Raw genomic sequence first — 18,825 nt, forward strand, 5'->3', positions numbered from 1 at the left:
GCTGCTTTGCACAAGTAATGCAAAGTGACCAGAATGTACAAGTGGATTTCACCCCTGCACATGAGGCACAGCTTCCCTGAAGAAAGCTGAATAATACCTTTGAGAATACTGTAAAATGAAGCCCTCTATTTTCACCCATAGAATGGGAAAGCACCGACAGCTTTATCATAACCTTAGTCCCAGATTTGGACCTTAGCGTCCAAAATATGGGGGTTAGCATGAAAACCTCCAAGCTTAGTTACCAGCTTGGACCTGGTACTTGCTGCCACCACCCAAAAAATTAGAGTGTTTTGGGGCACTCTGGTCCCCCTGAAAAACCTTCCCTGGGGACCCCAAGACCCAAATCCCTTGAGTCTCACAACAAAGGGAAATAATCCTTTTTCCCTTCCCCCCTCCAGGTGCTCCTGGAGAGATACACAGACACAAGCTCTGTGAAACTACACAGGGTGACTCCCCCTCTCTGTTTCCGGTCCTGGAAACAAAAGGTACTTTCCTATTCCCCCAGAGGGAATACAAAATCAGGCTAGCAATCCAACACACAGATCTCCCTTTGATTTCTTCCTCCCACCAATTCCCTGGTGAGTACAGACTCAATTTCCCTGAAGTAAAGAAAAACTCCAACAGGTCTTAAAAGAAAGCTTTATATAAAAAAAGAAAGAAAAATACATACCAATGGTCTCTCTGTATTAAGATGATACAATACAGGGTCAATTGCTTAAAAGAATATTGAATAAACAGCCTTATTCAAAAAGAATACAAATCAAAGCACTCCAGCACTTATATTCATGCAAATACCAAAGAAAAGAAACCATATAACTTACTATCTGATCTCTTTGTCCTTACACTTAGAAACAGAAGATTAGAAAGTAGAACTACTTCTCCAAAGCTCAGAGAAAGCAGGCAGACAGACAAAAGACTCAGACACTCAATTCCCTCCACCCAAAGTTGAAAAAATCCGGTTTCCTGATTGGTCCTCTGGTCAGGTGCTTCAGGTGAAAGAGACATTAACCCTTAGCTATCTGTTTATGACACGCCCCCCAAATTGCAGACAGTGGGGAAGCTCACTGGCGGCGATTTCCTTCTAGAACTTTAAAATAAACAGATTACTACAACACATGTACCTTTACATATACTACTAAGTATATAACTAACAGACTTCTACATTTTAAGAACACTTTTTAACTACTGAATTCTGGGAAACTTTCACGGGAGAGTGCATCAGCTACTTTGTTAGAAGCTCCTGTGATGTGTTGAATTTCAAAATCAAAATCTTGGAGAGCTAAACTCCAACGAAGAAGTTTCTTGTTGTTCCCCTTGGCAGTATGAAGCCACTTTAGTGCAGCATGGTCAGTTTGTAGTTGGAACCGCCGTCCCCAAACATATGGGCGTAGCTTTTCCAGGGCGTACACAATGGCATAGCATTCCTTTTCACTGACTGACCAGTGACTTTCCCTCTCAGACAGTTTCTTGCTGAGAAACACGACAGGATGGAAGTTGTGATCTGTTGCTTTCTGCATGAGCACTGCTCCTATACCACGCTCAGATGCATCTGTGGTTACTAGGAATGGCTTGTCAAAGTCCGGGGCCCTGAGCACAGGGTCAGACATGAGCGTCGCCTTAAGCTGGGTAAAGGCCTTTTGACACTCATCAGTCCACTTAACGGCATTTGGCTGGGTCTTTTTGGTCAGGTCAGTCAATGGGGCAGCGATTTGGCTGTAGTGTGGTACAAATCGCCTGTAGTATCCGGCGAAGCCTAAGAAGGATTGGACCTGCTTCTTTGACTTTGGGACAGGCCACTTTTGGATAGCATCCACCTTGGCCTGTAGGGGGTTTATGGTTCCTCGACCCACCTGGTGCCCCAGGGAAGTCACTCTGTTTTGGCCTATTTGACACTTTTTGGCCTTAACAGTTAGTCCGGCCTGCCTGATGCGCTCAAAGACCTTTTCCAGGTGTAGTAGGTGTTCGGGCCAGGAGTCTGAAAAAATGGCCACATCATCGAGGTAGGCAACTGCAAATTCTCCCAGTCCAGCTAGTAGACCATCTACCAGCCTCTGGAAGGTGGCGGGTGCATTTCGAAGGCCGAAAGGAAGGACATTGAATTCATACACCCCCACATGGGTGACGAATGCTGACCTCTCCTTGGCAGGTTCATCTAGCGGTACTTGCCAGTACCCCTTGGTTAAGTCTATCGTAGAGATGAACTGGGCACGTCCCAACTTCTCCAATAGCTCATCAGTGCGTGGCATTGGATAGTTGTCCGGACGAGTTACCGCATTTAGCTTACGGTAGTCCACGCAAAAGCGTATTTCCCCATCTGGTTTGGGTACCAGAACCACTGGAGATGCCCATGCACTGGTAGATGGGCGGATTATACCCATCTGTAGCATGTTCTGGATCTCCCGTTCTATAGCAGCTTGGGCATGAGGAGACACTCGGTAGGGTGGGGTTCTGATTCGGTGAGCATTACCTGTATCAATGGAGTGGTATGCCCGTTCAGTCCGTCCTGGGGTGGCTGAGAACAATGGGGCGAAGCTAGTGCACAGCTCCTTGATTTGTTGCCGCTGCAGACGTTCCAGGGTGGTTGAGAGGTTCACCTCTTCCACGCCACCGTCTTTTTTCCCGTCGTAGTAGACACCATCAGGCCACTCAGCATCATCTCCCTGGACTGTAAACTGACAAACCTGTAAGTCTCTGGAATAAAAAGGCTTGAGAGAATTAACATGGTACACTTTAGGCTTTAGGGAGGAATTGGGAAATGCTATGAGGTAGTTTACAGCTCCCAGGCGCTCTTGGACCGTGAATGGCCCTTCCCATGATGCTTCCATCTTATGGGCCTGTTGCGCCTTCAAGACCATAACCTGGTCTCCTACCTTGAAGGAACGTTCTCTGGCATGTCTGTCATACCAGGCCTTTTGCTCTTCTTGAGCATCCTTTAGGTTCTCTCTAGCAAGGGCTAAAGAGTGTCGGAGGGTGCTTTGTAGGTTGCTTACAAAGTCCAGAATGTTAGTTCCTGGAGAAGGCGTAAACCCCTCCCATTGCTGCTTCACCAACTGTAATGGCCCCTTAACCTCGTGACCATACACAAGTTCAAATGGTGAAAACCCTAAACTGGGATGTGGTACAGCCCTGTAGGCAAACAGCAACTGCTGCAACACTAGGTCCCAATTATTGGAGAATTCGTTGATGAATTTTCGTATCATGGCCCCCAAAGTTCCATTGAACCTTTCCACCAGGCCATTGGTTTGATGGTGGTACGGGGTGGCAACCAAGTGATTCACCCCATGAGTTTCCCACAGTTTTTCCATGGTCCCTGCCAGGAAATTAGACCCTGAATCTGTAAGGATGTCGGAGGGCCAACCTACCCTGGCAAAGATGTCTGTTAGGGCCAGGCACACAGTGTTAGCCCTGGCGTTGCCTAGAGCTACTGCTTCTGGCCATCGGGTAGCAAAGTCCACTAAAGTCAGTACGTACTGCTTTCCTCTGGGCGTCTTTTTTGGGAAAGGGCCCAGAATATCCACAGCTACTCGCTGAAATGGGACCTCAATTATGGGGAGTGGCTGGAGAGGGGCCTTGACCTGGTCTTGAGGCTTTCCCACTCTTTGGCATACCTCACAAGACCGGACATACTTGGCAACGTCCTTGCCCATCCCCTCCCAGTGGAAGGACTTCCCCAACCGGTCTTTGGTTCTGTTCACCCCAGCATGGCCACTGGGATGATCATGGGCTAAGCTTAAGAGCTTCCCCCGGTACTTAGTTGGAACCACCAACTGTTTTTGCGGCTGCCATTCTTCCCGGTGTCCACCAGAAAGAATTTCCTTGTATAAAAGTCCTTGGTCTATAACAAACCGGGATCGATTAGAAGAGCTGAGAGGCGGTGGGGTGCTCCGTGCCGCCGCCCACGCTTTCTGAAGGCTGTCATCTGCTTCCTGCTCAGTCTGGAACTGTTCCCTTGAGGCTGGGGTCACCAGCTCTTCCTCAGACTGTGGACTTGGGCTTGGTCCCTCTGGAAGCGATGTAGGTGATGGGGTTGTTTCCGTTGCTGGTGAACCGCTCTCCGCTGGTGCACCTGAGGGTATTTCAGGCTCTGGCTGAGCCTTTTGGGTATGGCTGTCTGTTGCTTCTGCCAGTTTTGGCTCGCTGGCGCCCACTGGCGTTGAGTTTGAAGATGGGGTTGCAATTGCTGGTGCTGGTTGCTGTTCCAGTTCCGGGCCTGGGACTGGAGGTGCTGTGGCTGTTTCAGTGGTTGGCATGGAATCTGGGTCCACTACCTCTGTCTGGGTCTCTGGTAACACAGACGGGGCGTCTGTGGACGGTTCAGGAACAGGAATGGGTCTGGAAGCTTGCCTGGTTTGGCTACGTGTAACCATTCCCACTCTCTTGGCCCGCCTCACCTGGTTGGCCAAGTCTTCCCCCAGTAGCATGGGGATAGGATAATTGTCATAGACTGCAAAAGTCCACATTCCTGACCAGCCTTTGTACTGGACAGGCAGTTGAGCTGTAGGCAAGTCTACAGCTTGTGACATGAAGGGGTAAATTGTAACTTTGGCCTTTGGGTTGATGAACTTGGGGTCAACGAAGGATTGGTGGATAGCTGACACTTGTGCCCCCGTGTCTCTCCACGCAGTAACCTTCTTTCCGCCCACTCTCAAATTTTCCCTTCGCTCCAAGGGTATTTGAGAGGCATCCGGGCCTGGGGATCTTTGGGGTGATGGTGGTGTAATGAATTGCACTCGCATGGTGTTCTTGGGACAGTTGGCCTTGATATGTCCCAGTTCATTACACTTAAAGCATCTTCCATCTGATGGGTCACTGGGCCGAGGTGAGTTACTGGAGACTGGTGAGGTTGAAGGGTAGGGTATCTGTGGCTTTACTTGGGTGGTATGTGGGGTCTTTGGCTGTCCTCGGTTGTAGGGTTTATGGTCTGTGTGCCCCCTGGGGTAATCGTTCCCCTTGACAGTAGCTTTCTTGCTTTCTGCCAGTTCCATCCATTTGGCTCCAATCTCCCCCGCCTCAGCGATATCTTTGGGATTTCCATCTTGTATGTACCGTGTGATGTCTTCAGGAACACCATCCAAGAACTGCTCCATTTGTATGAGGAGGTGCAATTCTTCCAAGGTTTGAATGTTGTTTCCTGTTATCCAGGCCTCATAGTTTTTTGCAATGTAGTAGGCGTGTTTGGGAAATGACACCTCTGGTTTCCCCTTTTGGGTTCTGAAGCGCCGACGGGCATGATCTGGGGTTATCCCCATCCTGTATCTGGCCTTGGTTTGAAAAAGTTTATAGTCATTCATTTGCTGCTTAGGCATTTCAGCTGCCACCTCTGCTAAAGGTCCACTGAGCTGTGACCTCAATTCTACCATGTACTGGTCTTCGGGAATGCTGTACCCAAGACAGGCTCTTTCAAAATTTTCTAAGGCGGCCTCGGTGTCATCACCTGCCTTGTAGGTGGGAAATTTCCTGTGCTGTGGAGCAATAATTGGCGCCGGGTTGTTAGGGTTGGCTGGCACATGCAGCCCAGCTTTTGCCAACTCCAGTTCATGTTTTCTCTGTTTTTCCTTCTCTTCATTCTCTTTTTGTTGTTTTTCCATTTCTTTTTGTTGTTTTTCCATTTCTCGGCGGTGGGCCAACTCTTCTTCTGCTTGTTTCCTTCGGTAGGCCACCTCTTCTTCTTCTAGTTTTCTTTTGTGTGCTGCCTCTTGGGCTGCCTGTTCTCTTTGGAAGGCTGCCAGTTTCATGCTTTCTTCCTTTTCTTTCATCTCCATCTCTCGCCTGTGTTCAGCTTCTTTGATTTGTTCTTCGGCCTCAATTTTTGCCTTAGAAGTCATGATTCCTGTTTTCTTGTGTTGGGGTGCCCTCCGGTGTTTATCTTCTGAACTGCAGGTTCTCTGTTGCCTCCTGAAGTCTGCCTAGCAACAGTGCCTTTAGCTAATTTTCAATGTTAAGTAAACCTGAAAAACCACTTTATTTGCATTCATATAGTGCTGGTAATGACTCTCAATGGGAGTGCTATTGTGTGACAAAAGACCCTCAACAGTCTCTTAATGGCTTCTCGCTTAACATGCAAGCCACAAACTGCCAGAGAGAGCAGAAAAAAAAAATTCTCTCTGGTTCCCTTTTAAAACCAACTGTTTCTCTCTGCTAAAAAGCCCTTACCAGAGAAGAGAAAAATATAATATTCCTACTGGCTTCTGGATTCTGTCTATATCCCACCCGCTGCTACACCATATCATAACCTTAGTCCCAGATTTGGACCTTAGCGTCCAAAATATGGGGGTTAGCATGAAAACCTCCAAGCTTAGTTACCAGCTTGGACCTGGTACCTGCTGCCACCACCCAAAAAATTAGAGTGTTTTGGGGCACTCTGGTCCCCCTGAAAAACCTTCCCTGGGGACCCCAAGACCCAAATCCCTTGAGTCTCACAACAAAGGGAAATAATCCTTTTTACCTTCCCCCCTCCAGGTGCTCCTGGAGAGATACACAGACACAAGCTCTGTGAAACTACACAGGGTGACTCCCCCTCTCTGTTTCCAGTCCTGGAAACAAAAGGTACTTTCCTATTCCCCCAGAGGGAATACAAAATCAGGCTAGCAATCCAACACACAGATCTCCCCCTGATTTCTTCCTCCCACCAATTCCCTGGTGAGTACAGACTCAATTTCCCTGAAGTAAAGAAAAACTCCAACAGGTCTTAAAAGAAAGCTTTATATAAAAAAAGAAAGAAAAATACATACCAATGGTCTCTCTGTATTAAGATGATACAATACAGGGTCAATTGCTTAAAAGAATATTGAATAAACAGCCTTATTCAAAAAGAATACAAATCAAAGCACTCCAGCACTTATATTCATGCAAATACCAAAGAAAAGAAACCATATAACTTACTATCTGATCTCTTTGTCCTTACACTTAGAAACAGAAGATTAGAAAGTAGAACTACTTCTCCAAAGCTCAGAGAAAGCAGGCAGACAGACAAAAGACTCAGACACTCAATTCCCTCCACCCAAAGTTGAAAAAATCCGGTTTCCTGATTGGTCCTCTGGTCAGGTGCTTCAGGTGAAAGAGACATTAACCCTTAGCTATCTGTTTATGACAAGCTTTGATTATGGTACTTTGGTGGAAAAGCTGGTAGTAGCTTTCCCACCAACAGCGATTCAATCCCTAGAGGAAGGGACTATAAAATGTATGTGTGACTTTTTACTCCACATTCTTCATGAAAATATGCTTATGATATGAATATGACATAACATATCTTACATGAGCCATTTTGCATAAAGTATATCATTGGAAAGTTTATCATTTACTGAGTGTGATTATCCAATTTGTATGCCTGCATCATTTCTGTATCTGAAGTTAGGAATATTGACTATATATATCCGTATTTCAAACGTGTTACTTTGGGCATCACCCACAACTATCCCTTCAAGTACAACAATAGAAAAGCCAGACAGGGCTAATGGGCCATTAGCAAAGACAATGGACTGTGAAAGAGCTTAGTTTTCCTGTGGATGCTCCAGACAGCTGCCACAGACCTGGAGAGTCATGGGTCTGAGTCATCTGGTACTGGGATCCACTCCTTGGCATGCCAATGTTCTTCCACTGGGAGACAAAGGATTCCTGCCATACACAAAAGCTAGATAAGGCAGGCGAGTGACATCATGGTGGTTCTCCTCTGCCTCCCTGCCCAAAGAGATACTGGGAAATACCTGGAAGCAAGAACTGAACTGGGGGGAGAAGGGTTGAGCCCAAGCTGGAAGGATGTCTAGTTTGTGAGTAATAATAACTGAGGTCTCAAGCTGGAGACCAGTACAGCTGCCTTTCGAGACTTTCTGTAACCTGCCTGCAACAATATCCAGGGTGAGAAATTACTATTTGTAACCAATTTCTTTATGAAACAAACTTCGTATGTGTGTTTTATTTGCTTAGCAATCTGCTGTGTTCTGTTTGCTCTCTCTTTAACCACTTAAAATTGGCCTTTTATAGTTAATAAAATTTGTTTTGTTTATGATTAAACCCAGTTTCTGACATTTCTAACTGGGGGGCAGGCGGATTTCATAATATACCTTTGGATCAGCACTCTAAAGGAGGTGGACCCTGAGTGCTGGGGCAAATCCCTTAATCGGAGGCTTCCCAGAGCTGATCTTAGAGTCTGTGTTGTTCTGCAGTTGGATGTGGCCCTGCCTGTGTGTGTGCTGGAGGAGGCTTAATAGCCTGGCTCAGCAAGACAGGTAAACAGGGTGCCCAGGCTGGCAGAACAGGCAAGCTCAGCGGTATCACAGTAGGGACGATCATTCTCCACGTCAATTCAGTTTTTAGCCTCTGTGCTTCCCAGTCAGCAATTAATTTTGCTTACTATAGATCTTGGTCACACTTGAACCAGTAATATAGAGATGAAATGCTGTGTGCATCTTTAAGTGATTGATTTAGTCTCACTTTTCCTACCCCACAAGACATTATGGTTTTCACTACTTGATTGGTCAACTGGTTAGTTCTGTTTCAGAAAAGAAATCTTGGTAAAAGCTTTTAAGCATTTCCATATGACGAAATCCATATGTTATACTTATTGGAATGTTTAGTCTGATGAAGGGAAAGCCTTATCACACAAGGTTACATTTTTAATTCTATAACAATACTATGGACATGAATGGTTAAACAAGAGCATAATGCAAAAGATGATAATAGTTTTATAATTGAATACCCCAGTTACAACCTACTTTACTGCAATAAGCTTCCATTAATAATTCCCAGCAATGTCACCCCCTACATTATGCTAACCTCTTCAAATTCAGCAAGAGGGGAAGAGGTGTTAGAGTAGATGAAGCAATATGGGTTAGTTAATGTCCTGAAAGTCCATTTTAAATGTTATCACTGTCATATTGTTGACAAATTAATCATGTAAATTAAATGAAAGACCTTTTAAGGTCATCTAGTTCATACTTCTGCTAATCATGATTACTCATTACAGTAATTAGTCCAGCCTGTTTTTAAATGTGTCAGGTGATAGCATTTCATTAAATTTCCATTAGGAGATTGTCCCACTGTCTGAGCTCTGACTTTCAAGAACATTTTCCTAGTATTTCAGGTAATATTTCAATTTTTTTCCCTAGTGCAATATCCTCTAAGTAAATTCCTTCCCTTCCTTGGTGATTTCACCCTTCAAATACTTGCACGTGGTTATGTCGCTTTTCCCTTCACCTAGTGAAGCCACACATTTAGCATTTTTAATCTTTCCTTGATTCAGTCTCTACAGCTTCCTAATCAGTTTTGTTGTTAACATTGTTGGTTGAGCATATTTTAAATAAGAGTCAGACCTGAATACCTAAAACATATTATATTATAAAATAAAGCTTTTGAGCTTCTGAAAATGGAAAAAGAATGGCATAGATTACAAGAGTTCTGACTTCCTGTCAACATTTCTATCACACATACAAAAAATTTATAGGAAAATCAGAAAAAAAGAGATTAACCACTACTACCCTGAATTGCAAAACATTTAGTGAACAGATGGCTAAGCTTCACAGACCATCAGCAGTCTATTTCAATTAGCTGGAATTGCAACTAATGTAATGTCATACAAACTAGGACTAATAGATTTGAAGCAAGAAAAATAATATACTTATAAATAGCCATTAAAGTATTTACCACTATAAAAAAAATGGTACCAGGATTAAATAAAAAACTTATTTAAGGCAGTCATTAAATCTAGACATCTTCTTAAGTGTATCAGGATGTTTGCTTGCATAGGCTTCAACAAACCCATCTGACTATTGTAAAGAATAATTTAAGAAAATTAAATAAAGCTGCCCTCCGATTTTTCATCAAAACAACCTCCAACTTTAGAAACATGCTTACTAACAATTATGGCCCCAATCCTGCAAACACTTAAACACATGAGTACTTCCATCTAGTTCAACGGGACTACTCATGTGCATATGCATTTATTAACTTGAGAGCAGTTCCATGGTCCCTGAGTAGAGAAATTTTCCAATGCCTTTGACTTCAAGGGGACACTTTCTTTAATTTAGGAATACAGGAATACAAATTTTCGATACTGGAAGCCTGCCATCCGGCAACATGCTTTTATCAAGCATGTTCTTGGGCTGTGATCTTGTAGCCATGCCCAACCTTGCCTGTGATGTATCATTAGATATTTGATAAAGATTTCCATGTTGACAATTCAATAAATAGTACTTTTCCTTCAGAGTCAAAGTTTTATCAATATCTCATTATAGCTACCAACCTAAGCTCCCTCTCTTTTTATTTGGGTACGTTCTTCCTTTCCTGTTCTAAATTGTTCACATTTTAGCTGGTACCACAAGATCTAATGCTTTCAGGCCCAATGTGGGTGCATTTTGATGCTAGGTGGAAAGATCTACAGATTTTTTTTGTTTGGTTTATTTGTAAAAGTCGCTGCATTGTGCAATATATACTAATAAGAAGATACAAGATCTTTACCCAAAAAAAGTCCTAGAATTCAGCTGAGAGGGGGAATACTAAAAAGCCACAGGCAGCAAATTAATTATATTACTATTAGATTGGGGTGGCAAGGCCAGTGGAGTAGATTTTAGCAGATGAGTGCATTACTACACTAACATCTAGAGCAGGGGCAGGGAAACTTTTTGGCCAGAAGGCCGCATCGAGTTTCAGAAATTGTATGGAGGGCCAGTTAGGGGAGGTGTGGCCCGGCCCCTGACCCCTATCTGACCCCACCACTTCTCACCCCGACAACCCTCCAGGACTCCTGCCTCATCCAACCCCTCCTGTTCCCTGACGGCCCCCCTGGACTCTTGCCCCATCCACCCCCAGGCCCCATCCACCCCCAGGCCCACCTCCCTGGCTGGAGCTAGCCCCACTGCGCAGCACAGAGCACCGGTTCAGGCCGAGCTCTGCAGCTGCGTTGCCCCAGGAGCTCACCGCCCCACCGCCCAGAGCATTGTGCCGGTGGCACAGTGAGCTGAGGCTGCGGAGGAGGGGGAACAGCAGGGGAGAGGCCGGGGGCTAGCCTCCCAGGGCAGCAGCTGAGGGGCCGGGGAGAACAGTCCCACAGGCCGTAGTATGCCCACCTCTGATCTAGAGACTCAGCCAGAGATATCCAGTCCAGTGCCTTAACCACAATACTTAACCACTAGCAAAACATTGTAGAGATTTCGGGTATGTCTACACTGTACTATAAACTCAGGACTGTGGGACCTGGGCTTATGGACTTGGAGTTTCCAAGCCAATGCTTGAATACACACACTGCTTTGTAAACCTGGGCTTACGATTGCTGGACCCGGGTATCACAGTTGTGTTAATATGTTCATACTGCACTTGACAGACCTTCTGACTTGGGCCTGCAATATGAGGTGTATCCAGGCTGCAAAATAAGAGTCTGATACACAGTGGGATTTGGGCTCTGATCCACTCCCCTACCAGGATTTTGGGCCTGAGCTTTAGTGTTTGTTGACTCAACTTTTGTGTGGACTGACTTGTGTATGGAAAGAAGTGGGGCTTGGGCTCAAACCTGAGTTAGAGCCTAGGCTTAATGTGTGCACAACCACTGGAGCTGAATTACTCCCCAATGAAAGATTGTTATTTTGGATGCTATCAAAACAGAAAATAAGTTCCATTTTGATACTAATGATAAAGGCCAAATATCCCAGAGGAAAAAAGAAAAGCAAGCAGATAAAACAAAATTAATAAGAGACTGACAGGCTGCAAGCTTTGCACAAAAGAGTCTAGAAGCACATTAATACACCTCTGATTCTGAAGGCAACTAAATGCCATACTTATAGAGAAAACCGAAGAGGCTCTCAAGCTGGCTGAAAACAGGTATTATAAAGGGTGTGGGAGATGAAGGCTAATAAGCTGCTTATAAATTAGGACAAGAGAAGGAAAACATTTTAAAAATGCCAAAGGAGTAGTAAGTTTTAAGACCTGAGAGATTGCTGAAGAACTGAGGATATTTTTTTTATATATATATATATATATATATATATATATATATATATATATAAATAAAATATCCTCAGTTCTTCAGCAATATATATATATATATATATATATTAGTGTAGGTAGTGTAATATATATATATATATATTTTATATATATTAGTGTAGTAATATATATATATATATAAAATGACCAGACAGGTTTTCAGCAAAGTCACATCACTGCGGACAAACCAGATACAATGATTTCTGTAGGGAGTAAGGAGATTCCGAATACAATGAAAGGGGTAGATAGCATAATACTAAAGCCACAAAAAGACAAGCTGCTATGTGGCTTGTTAAGGCCAATCTTGCTTCTTAATATAGACATGAACATATTTTCAAAGTCTCTTGCCAGAATAGAAGCAGTTAATACAAATTAGTTAAATAGGTTCCACATGCAATAGACAACCAAATAACATTAGAATATCAGGATTGTTTAATAATATACAGAACAAGAAACTGAAGACCTGTGCTATTTTTAGGCACGGAAATGGCATTTGATAGAGCAGAGTAGCCTTTCCTAACAAGCAATGCTATTGGAAATGGGCTTTGAAGTCAATATAAAAAAACAATGGATAAATATAACTCTCCCTCAGATATAACAGGAGCGAATGGGGGTATATGCCCAAGAATTTCAATTACCAGAGGAACCAAATGAGGTTGTCCTCTATTCCTTTTGTTGTTTGCTCTCTTTATTTAACCCCGGCTCAAAACATAAGCAAGTTAAAATGAATAAAACTCAACTTATTGTTGTGCTGTATGAAGACTGTGCAATACTAATCATTACCAACCCAGTGCAATCTATGACACATTCTCAAGGTAATTAATTCAGAGGTATATTAGCCTATACAATTATATTAAATCTGAAATTAGATCTAAGGATGGAAAGATCTATGGTTCAACAGCTGCACAATACCTTGTTTGCTTAAATTATACAAATTCTGAAGTATTTAGGAGTCAATATTTCTCCTAACTTCAAATCAGCTACGTGAAATGAACTTTCCTCCCATTATTTTGAAACTGAAAAGGTTTGCTGGATTGGAAAACACTACATTTGTCTTTGCCACATAGCAACAGTAAAGAACTGTTGCCAGAAAGTTCTCTTACTTCAGGTCCTATCAATATGTACATTAAGAAGAAAACAGGATTTACATTAGTATTAGACAAAAAACATATATCCACGCTGGAAGGGGAATTGGCAATACCAAATTTACTAAAATATTATCGGGGCACTATTTGCATCTAACACATCAAAACCCATGTAGGAAGCCTAGGTTTCAGGAGATGATTAACAAGGATAGAAAATCTCACTGAAGAAAAGGGCAACCAGAAGGGGCTGACTACCAGATGGTGCAACAAACTGTTACTGATGGATTGAAATATAGCTAAGAAGGTGAGCAGCCACAAATGGATTGCTTTAGGATAACAAAACACAGACTCTATGGAAGTTTCAGACAAACTTATTCAAACATGTTAAAAAAGGCTCTTTGGTAGTTAATGACACTGAATTCACTGGCTTGAAGAACATATCTTCTGGTATGCTACCACACAAGTCTTAAGATTTTAATTCACTTACACATTAAATAACTCGTTTTGAATTTTTAAATGAAAGGAAGTTGAATAGCAGTTCAAAATATTCACAAAAGTAGCAAATACCTGAAGTACTCACAGCTGTGGAATAAGGATTATGAACTCCAATATTTTCAGCCCAGCAGCCACATCCGTAAAGAGCTGCCTGAGAAGATAAATGGATCCTTTATACATTCAAGTACTCAGTTTTTGGGGAAAAGGGAGATTATTACATAGGATAAAGGAGTAAGATTCAAAATAGTTACTCCAGTACATTTTGCTACATCCTTCAACAGTTAATCCTGAAGAGGAGTGCCTTGGAGGTGCTCTTATCTCCCTAGGTAGGGATGGAGGGTTCAATCTTGCTGCATTGATAAAAACTCACATTCATTTCAACAGGAGCTGGAATGGCCCTATTACCATAGAGTTCTCTACAGCATGTTTTATATGTAAAACATAAATGCTTTTAGCTACACATTTTAAAGAACTCTTTAAAATGCTGTAGCTAAAGATTCTTAAAGTCAGTCCAAAAGAGGGTTACCCATGGGATGATGCCAAACAGTGGACTAACCAGTTGAACGTAAGCTGTAGTGCACACAGACTCTTGAAGTGTCTCAAAATTGTTACTCCATGTTGATAGGCCTATCTATGCTGCGTGTTCTTGTAGTATCATATCTTTATCACCTCCTTCAAAAGATTCTAGCACAACAAAAGAGCATCACTGAATCTGAAAGTGGACATATTAACCTCACATACAGATCAAAAACTTACAGAACTAGTAAATTTATCTAAAAGGTAACAAAGTGGCACTTGTTCTTTTAAGCTTTGTGGGGTATTTAATGAGTGGCAGAAGTGAGATACTAATAGCACGAGCAAAAGCTAAGCGTAGCAAGAACAGATTCTAGCTTTCTCTATCAATGCATCCCAAGTGTGACCTGCAACATACCTGCTATTCCAGTCTTATGTAATAATCAGAAAGCATGCCAAATTAGAAGAAGTTTTGCAACACTGATAAAGATCCTCTAGATTAGACAAAACTCATTTTCCCATGCAGAGTAATCAAGAACTGAATCCAGGTGATAGCGTTCAAGACCTGGATTCAGTTCTAAGGCATCAATTCACTATCACTTGGCTCTTGCCTAGTTTACAGTTACATTGTTTATTAAATATGTAAGCCATTCCCTGGTAATACCAAGCATTTGTCCCCAGCTGAAAATACATACTCACCTGACCAACTCTTCCAGGATGCTTCAAAGCTAAGCCTCCACTGGAGACAGCAGCAGCAACATTTCCTTCTTGGTCAACAACGATTGCACCAACTGTATCCAGTGTTCCTGAGTCATTCTCCTGTAGGACACACAAATAGAAGCAACTACTAAAAATAGTATACTAACAGAGGGCTAAAAATAAATTATATTTCTTTAAAAGTATGCAAAAGCAGTGCTCAAAATCTGATAACTAACAGGCAATCCAACAGAAAAAGCTTCTTTATTACGGTCCACAGTGTATCTGGTCTATAATGTTGTAAATTTTCATTCAAAGTGGCAATTCACTTATTCATGAATAGGCACTGAATCAAGGAAAGAGATGGAGAATGACTCTCGAGCCACCGAACCAAAAGTTATAAAAAGGGTGGCACTCTCACCAGCTCCCCATTTTGTTACATCAGCCCAAAAATGCTTCAGCAATGCCAAAATGAAGTTTCATGTCAACACTACCAAATGTGTTCATCTTTTGGTTTTGTCAAAACTAATTTGGCAAACTTGACCAATCAACAAATAGTTTCAGGTCAACCAGAACTGCATTTTTTGGCAAATAATTTAATCATGGGAAAATTTATGCTCAATTCTACTATTAACTCATTTATGGGTATTCTGTATCACTAGCTTCATGGCATACATTTAAGTTGTTATAAAAATTCAATCCTGCACACAATCACCCTGGTGAACAGTTCCACTGAATTCAGTGAAGCTACTCATGTGAGTAAAGTTATCCATGTTCATATTTGCCAGATTGCCCCTTCAACCCCCCCCAAAAGCTGCTCTTCACCCAATTATCAATCCCTTGAGCGTTCCCAGTTCCAAAAGTCTACTAATTTAAAAGCTCATGCTGTGGGACAAAGAAAAAGTTATGGCTTAATCTACCAACCAGAATTTTTACTACTCATAAAGAATATGCGTATGTTACATAGTACTTTAGTTATATAATTTTGCTTGCAATCTTCACATGCCACCATGATATGAATTCAGCACCACCTCAAGGCAATACAACACAGCTCACCCCCACAGCTGGTACTCTTGAGGGGAAAAAAGGGAAGCTCACCTCTCTTCTCCTACTCTTTAACCGGCAGTTTCTTTCTTCCACCCACATTATTATTTCTGAACCAGCACTTGAAATTGGCACCAAATCCAATATTACTCCTAGAACCACCACCTATCTCAGGCACTTATCTGGCCCTCATCACCATAGCATTTGAACACCTCACAATCCAATGTAATAGAGGTGTTGTGAGGATCAATGAGATAGTACTTCCCCACTTCCATTTTTCAGATGAGGAACTGAGCCAGAGATTAGCCCCAGGCCACCAAAGAAATCTATAGCAGAACAGAGAATTGACCCAGGTCTCTGGATTGCCAGGCTAGGGCCCTAACTATCCAGGATCATCCTTCTTCTCTGACTGCAACTGACACTCTTCCTCCTTTCTACTCACTCATCACCCCTCAGCTTCTGTAACAAAAACAAAACACTTAAGAGCAAGTGAGAAATTCAATGCTACCTGCTATAAAATTTTCTTCCAAAGCTCAAGTCTGCAGCATCACTGTGGCAGTCACTACTAATGCTCCTCCAGTGGAGCTGACAGCTAGGACTACAGGTCACACTGTACTGGTAATTTATCTTTTTAGAAGTTAAAGAGAAAGTGAAAGCTAGAACTGAGAGTCTTCCATGGAAGATTCTCCATAGAGTTCATTCATTTTTCTCTACTTAAAAATGAGAGATTAGGAAAAAAACCAAGTCTCTTCAAATATACAAAATTAGAATTTCCAATTCAATTTTTAGCATGTAAATAGCTCACAAACGTAAATGCTGGATGTAAAATATCACACACTATGGCTATTAACTCCAGTAACTAAGTAAAATGACTCACATACCAGGTTCCAAATTTCTAGTGCCTTTTCTTAGGAAACTAAGTTTTCAGACAGTCAAAGAGGAATAAGAAAAAAAACTTTATTTTTAATTATTAATCTTCCTACTATAAATATTTGCAAGTGTACCCTTCTACTGAATGTCACAGCCTGACTGTAGGTCTCTATCTGGGTGTTTTATAGTAAACTTGACCAGAGGATGACAGCTCCATTCACAGTAACTTCTGAGGTTTTGAATTTGATTTAGTTACAAATTAGAAGGCAACCAAACTGAATTGCTACTTAACCAGATCAATTAACCAAGTATCAAAAAGAACTATTTCAACTTCTTTTGAACTTGCATTAACTCCAGATACAGGAAACAGCTCTCCGCCATCCCCCCAGAAAACGACACCACAAAACTACAAAGCAACTTGGGCCTCAAATGGAGCTGAATATTACACTATATAATAATACTTTGTCTCAATGAGAAAACATTAAAATTTTATGACTTTCTCTCCTCCACTAAACACAGCTAAAGAAACAAAGAATTTTTAGTTAAAAAGGAGTGCTATACATGTTTCAGTTATGTCAAAGCTTAAGTAATTCACTAACATACAGTCACCAGGAGTGAAAACCCAAATATTAACTTACCTAAAGCAATTTACAATGAATACTGTTTCTAGTCACATGCTACGTGATTCCTTCAGGCTAAATTTTTCTGGAAGGTTTTGGCCAAAATGGTTCAGCTGTATCTCAAGAACGAGGTTAGTGTTATTTATCCTTTACCGTGATACAAAAAACTTGGAGTCAGCCACTGAAATTAATAGGCAGCAGGTTTAATACAAAACAAGAGAATATACTTTTTCACATAATGCATAATAACCTGTGAAACTCATCATCATGAGATGCTGTGATGGCCAAAAGTAAAACTGGGTTCAAAAAAGATCTAGATAAGGTCATAGAGGATAGGTCAATCAATGGCTATTAACCAAGATAGTTAGGGACGTAACCCTATGCTCAAGGTGACACTAAACCTCTGACTGCCAGAAGCAAGGATCATCACAGAATCATAGATAGATCATTTCAGAGTTTCTATGGATAGAAATTCCATGCTTGAATAATAAGAGTATAAACAGCAGGAATATACTTCCGAGCACCTGACCAGGATGGTAACGATGATAGTGAAACACTCAGGAAGAGTAGAGAGGCTACAAAAACAGAAAACCCAATAATAAAGAGGGATTTCAACTATCCCCATATTGTCTGGGTACACGTCACCTCACGACAGGATGCCGAGATGAAATTTCTAGTCACCATTAGTGACTTCTTCTTGGAGCAGCTGGTCCTGGAATCCACAAGGGGGAGGGGAAAATCTCTCTTCCTGCAGTCCCCAACTCAATCACTACACACCTTCCCAACATCTTAAGTAAATGAAGCAGAGGTTCTGCAAATGACCCCTTTCACTGCACAACCTTGATTCTTTCCCAGAGCATCATTCATCCTCTGCATTGAGCCAGGCAGGGTTGTGCACGATAAAAGTGATCATGTAATTAAGGATCATCACACTATGTAGGCACAATGAGGCCAAAATAAGGTTGCACAGGAATTATGGTTCTGCCATTAATTAACTTCTGAGTTTCTATGTTAAAAAGAACACTAAGGGTGGGATTCACAAGGTGGATTTAGCCACTAATTTATCATTTTAAGGCCAACATTTAGGCACCACTAACTATTTAGGCACCATTGTCATTCACAAACCCTCTGTTCAGTTACCATCTAACTCTGTAACATGCTTAGAGTCCCTAGGTACCTATGTTTCTACCTTTAAAGTCCCCAAGATGCCTACATTTCAGTGGCTGGAAACACTCTCAGCTGCCCACATCCTTACATCTTGACATTGTCCAGTAGCTCTAAGCCATGGGGAGAAACTAAACTTAACAATCCCCTGTCTATCTGGCCTTCAAGGCCCAATCCTGTGGGTGTGTGCTCTGAGCACACCTAAACCCACACAAAAATGATTGCTCTCCTTTTATAACCTTTAGCCCAGTGGTTACAACGCTCAGCCGAGATGTGGAAGACTGATTTAATCACACCCTCTGCCTGACATGAAGCAGGGACTTGAATTTGTCTCTCTCATCTCCCAGGCAAGTGCCCTAACCACT

General features: G+C 42.2%; 1 protein-coding gene across 8 annotated transcripts in view; it reads right to left on the bottom strand.

Moving 5' to 3' along the window:
* The window catches only part of TASP1 (taspase 1), a 168,596-nt gene that overhangs the window by 100,388 nt on the left and 49,383 nt on the right, over positions 1–18,825 (bottom strand). For all 8 annotated transcript variants that reach the window (XR_007774190.1, XM_050952178.1, XM_050952179.1 and 5 more), the window contains exons 9-10: positions 14,766–14,885; positions 13,626–13,704 (exon numbers count right to left, since the gene is read on the bottom strand). Coding sequence is in view for 7 of the 8 variants with exons in the window: in XM_050952178.1 (XP_050808135.1) it covers positions 13,626–13,704; positions 14,766–14,885 (199 nt within the window). In the remaining variant the exon portion in view is untranslated. The remainder of the gene's footprint in view (positions 1–13,625; positions 13,705–14,765; positions 14,886–18,825) is intronic.

This window comes from Gopherus flavomarginatus, chromosome 4 (assembly GCF_025201925.1).
Source record: "Gopherus flavomarginatus isolate rGopFla2 chromosome 4, rGopFla2.mat.asm, whole genome shotgun sequence".
Taxonomy (NCBI): Eukaryota; Metazoa; Chordata; order Testudines; family Testudinidae; genus Gopherus; species Gopherus flavomarginatus.